The 2,283-nt window shown below is 53.5% G+C and overlaps 2 protein-coding genes across 2 annotated transcripts; one reads left to right on the top strand and one right to left on the bottom strand.

The window, feature by feature from the left end:
- Positions 1-19: 19 nt before the first annotated feature.
- MCYG_04767 (conserved hypothetical protein) lies at positions 20-888 on the bottom strand (the record flags this gene model as incomplete). Its single annotated transcript, XM_002846984.1, has 4 exons — positions 20-198; positions 255-579; positions 621-745; positions 864-888. 4 exons carry the CDS (start codon positions 886-888, stop codon positions 20-22), a joined length of 654 nt encoding a protein of 217 aa, XP_002847030.1.
- A 314-nt stretch (positions 889-1,202) lies between these two features.
- MCYG_04766 (uncharacterized protein) lies at positions 1,203-2,189 on the top strand (the record flags this gene model as incomplete). Its single annotated transcript, XM_002846983.1, has 4 exons — positions 1,203-1,422; positions 1,533-1,587; positions 1,772-1,814; positions 1,911-2,189. The coding sequence occupies 4 exons, from the start codon at positions 1,203-1,205 to the stop codon at positions 2,187-2,189; spliced, it is 597 nt and encodes a 198-aa protein (XP_002847029.1).
- Positions 2,190-2,283: the final 94 nt, after the last annotated feature.

Genomic DNA, 2,283 nt, shown 5'->3' with positions numbered 1-2,283 from the left:
AATCCAGGGCCGCCATGTCTCAACTTAAGCGATAAGTCCTTGTTACAAAGCATGTGCTGACGTATCCATGTGGGCCACTGTTCATGCACTGCACGCCCTCGGCATATTCCTGGATGATGTACTCGATCCCAACTGGGTTGGACGGATCATCGCTCCAGAGGAGTATATTGGGAATTGGAAGGGCTGTCTTTAGCCGCACTTTAGCAGTCGTTAGTAGGAACGAGAAAGAATCCACGGATGAAGATGGTCCGTACGATAAGCTACGGTGGCAACCTCTGAATTGGTCGTTAACTTCGGCGGCCCAGCGACCTGTGTTGGCACCCTTGCGACGATTCTCCTGCCAGTGTCCATGGTGAAGATAAAGACTCGGTTGTATCCTCCCTCTTTCTTCTCATATCCGATAGCCTTGGACGCTCCACGGCATGACTTTACAGCCATCTCACATAGAAGAGGGAAATCGAAGTTTAAAGCACGCGATGTACGCTGGAGTTCGTCCCTGTTTAGCCATCGACCGGCTGTGTAGGAATAAGGGTCGGGTCCTTGGAAGAGGCGTGTCAGCGACTTCATCCTGTGTCGAAACTAGATCGGAAAGGGCCCTTCAAACCTGACGGGGGGCTTACTGTGCCATGGCCTGTGGACGGCCGAAGAGCGCGTCTGGGTATAGATCCGCCCATCTTGCGAGAGAGTGTGTGGTATAGGGAAGAAAGGTAGGGAGCACGACTGACCTGGCGGCTTAGCATCGCGTCTACTTGGTTAGCAGTAAAAGTGCTCGATCAAGTGTACATAGTAGGTCAGCCAGCCATGATTACTCATCGTACTTAAATAATGTTAGTTATGAATGTTAGCTTCTTGATTAGTCATACATCTACATGGTAAATGTAGAGCCATGATTGAGAGAGTGCACAGGAACATCCGGCATCCAGCATCTACGGGTTCGATGACTCGCCATCTTATACTACGTATAAGCTGCAGACACGGTAGTGCATGTTCGTCGTTTATCCGTTTCTATCCCAACACCAAACCACCGCCTAGTTTCATCCTTCAAACATGGATGCGCCTAGGAACATCTATTAACCGGCATCCCTACCAGCGAGAAAAGTTTCTCAAGCGAGTAAAAAAAAGCTCATTCAGAGTTTTCTGGCCGAAAAAAAAGAAGAGGCCGCCAAAAATAGCTTATACGGACAAGGGTCACGCCGATAAACATGACTCTTGCGAAATATACTTTCTTTTTGATTGCTGTTGACCAAGCAGAGATTGCAGGACTAGGGCGAGGGTGGGCCTTGGTGCAGATGCATGGATGGGAGAAGGCGTTCTGGAAGACGAGCTGGAGTCTGAATCAGGCAATTGGTCGGTGGGCGAGGGAGCTAGGGCGGATGAGGCAAATACTAGAGAGGGACGACAGAAGAAGCGTTGGAAGGCGTAGTATGTAGCTGGACCGCGGATGGCCGTGTATATGTATGCTATGTGGATGGCAAGGCGAAGGATGGGAGGACAGGCATTGTTGGCTGACAGGTTACATATATCCTGTGTAGTACGCTGGTCCTACCTGGCGAGAGAACAACAGATGGTGCGTGCAGCGCCTGGTGAGTAAGCAAGGTGCATCGGGGTGAGTCGTTTATTTTTACCCGTTCGCGACCGGTCGCCCGGGTGTTTGGTAGGCGTTGGTAGGCGTTGTTGGTGCGGCGTTCTCCGGCCGCGAGCGACGGGCACATGTGAGCGACGGGAGGTTGGCAATTGGGCTGACCAGCCAACGCCCCGTAGTACTACATAGTACATACAGTAGGGGACTCCGCAGCCCCGACCTACTATGTAGAGTATGTACTATGGATGTGCCACCGGAAGATTAGTGGAGCGGCGAACTGGAGAGTGCGCCTATCGGCCTGAGCTGAATCGATCGGGTGTATATATAGAAGAGAGTCCTGTACGTAGGCGTGACAATGGCGGAAAATAAGGCGTCTGGCGATGTGATGGGTCGTCCGAGGCAGACTAGCAGCAAAGACAAGAGCAAAGAAGGCGCCAAGGCCAAGGAGGCGGTTGGAGCTTGTTGCCTCTGCTGGGATGTCTTGGCGCCTCAATCAGCGGCGGACGAGGGAGCACGCGCGCGGATGCAGGCCTGTGGTTGGCGCGGCACCCCATGGCGGCCAAGAGGAGGGCCAAGACACGCCAAGCAGGCCGGGGTGCTTCGATAAAGGCAAGAACGGGGGAGGTGGAGGGCAGGAAGCAGGGCGGCCTCCACGTGGGATGCGCCTTGGACGGAGCCTGCGAGGAAAGAGCCAGAGGGAG

The sequence above is a fragment of the Microsporum canis genome, genomic scaffold, assembly GCF_000151145.1.
Source record: "Microsporum canis CBS 113480 supercont1.4 genomic scaffold, whole genome shotgun sequence".
Classification (NCBI taxonomy): domain Eukaryota; kingdom Fungi; phylum Ascomycota; class Eurotiomycetes; order Onygenales; family Arthrodermataceae; genus Microsporum; species Microsporum canis.
Note: the sequence above shows the minus strand (reverse complement) of the source record. Positions and strands in the feature narration are given on the sequence as shown.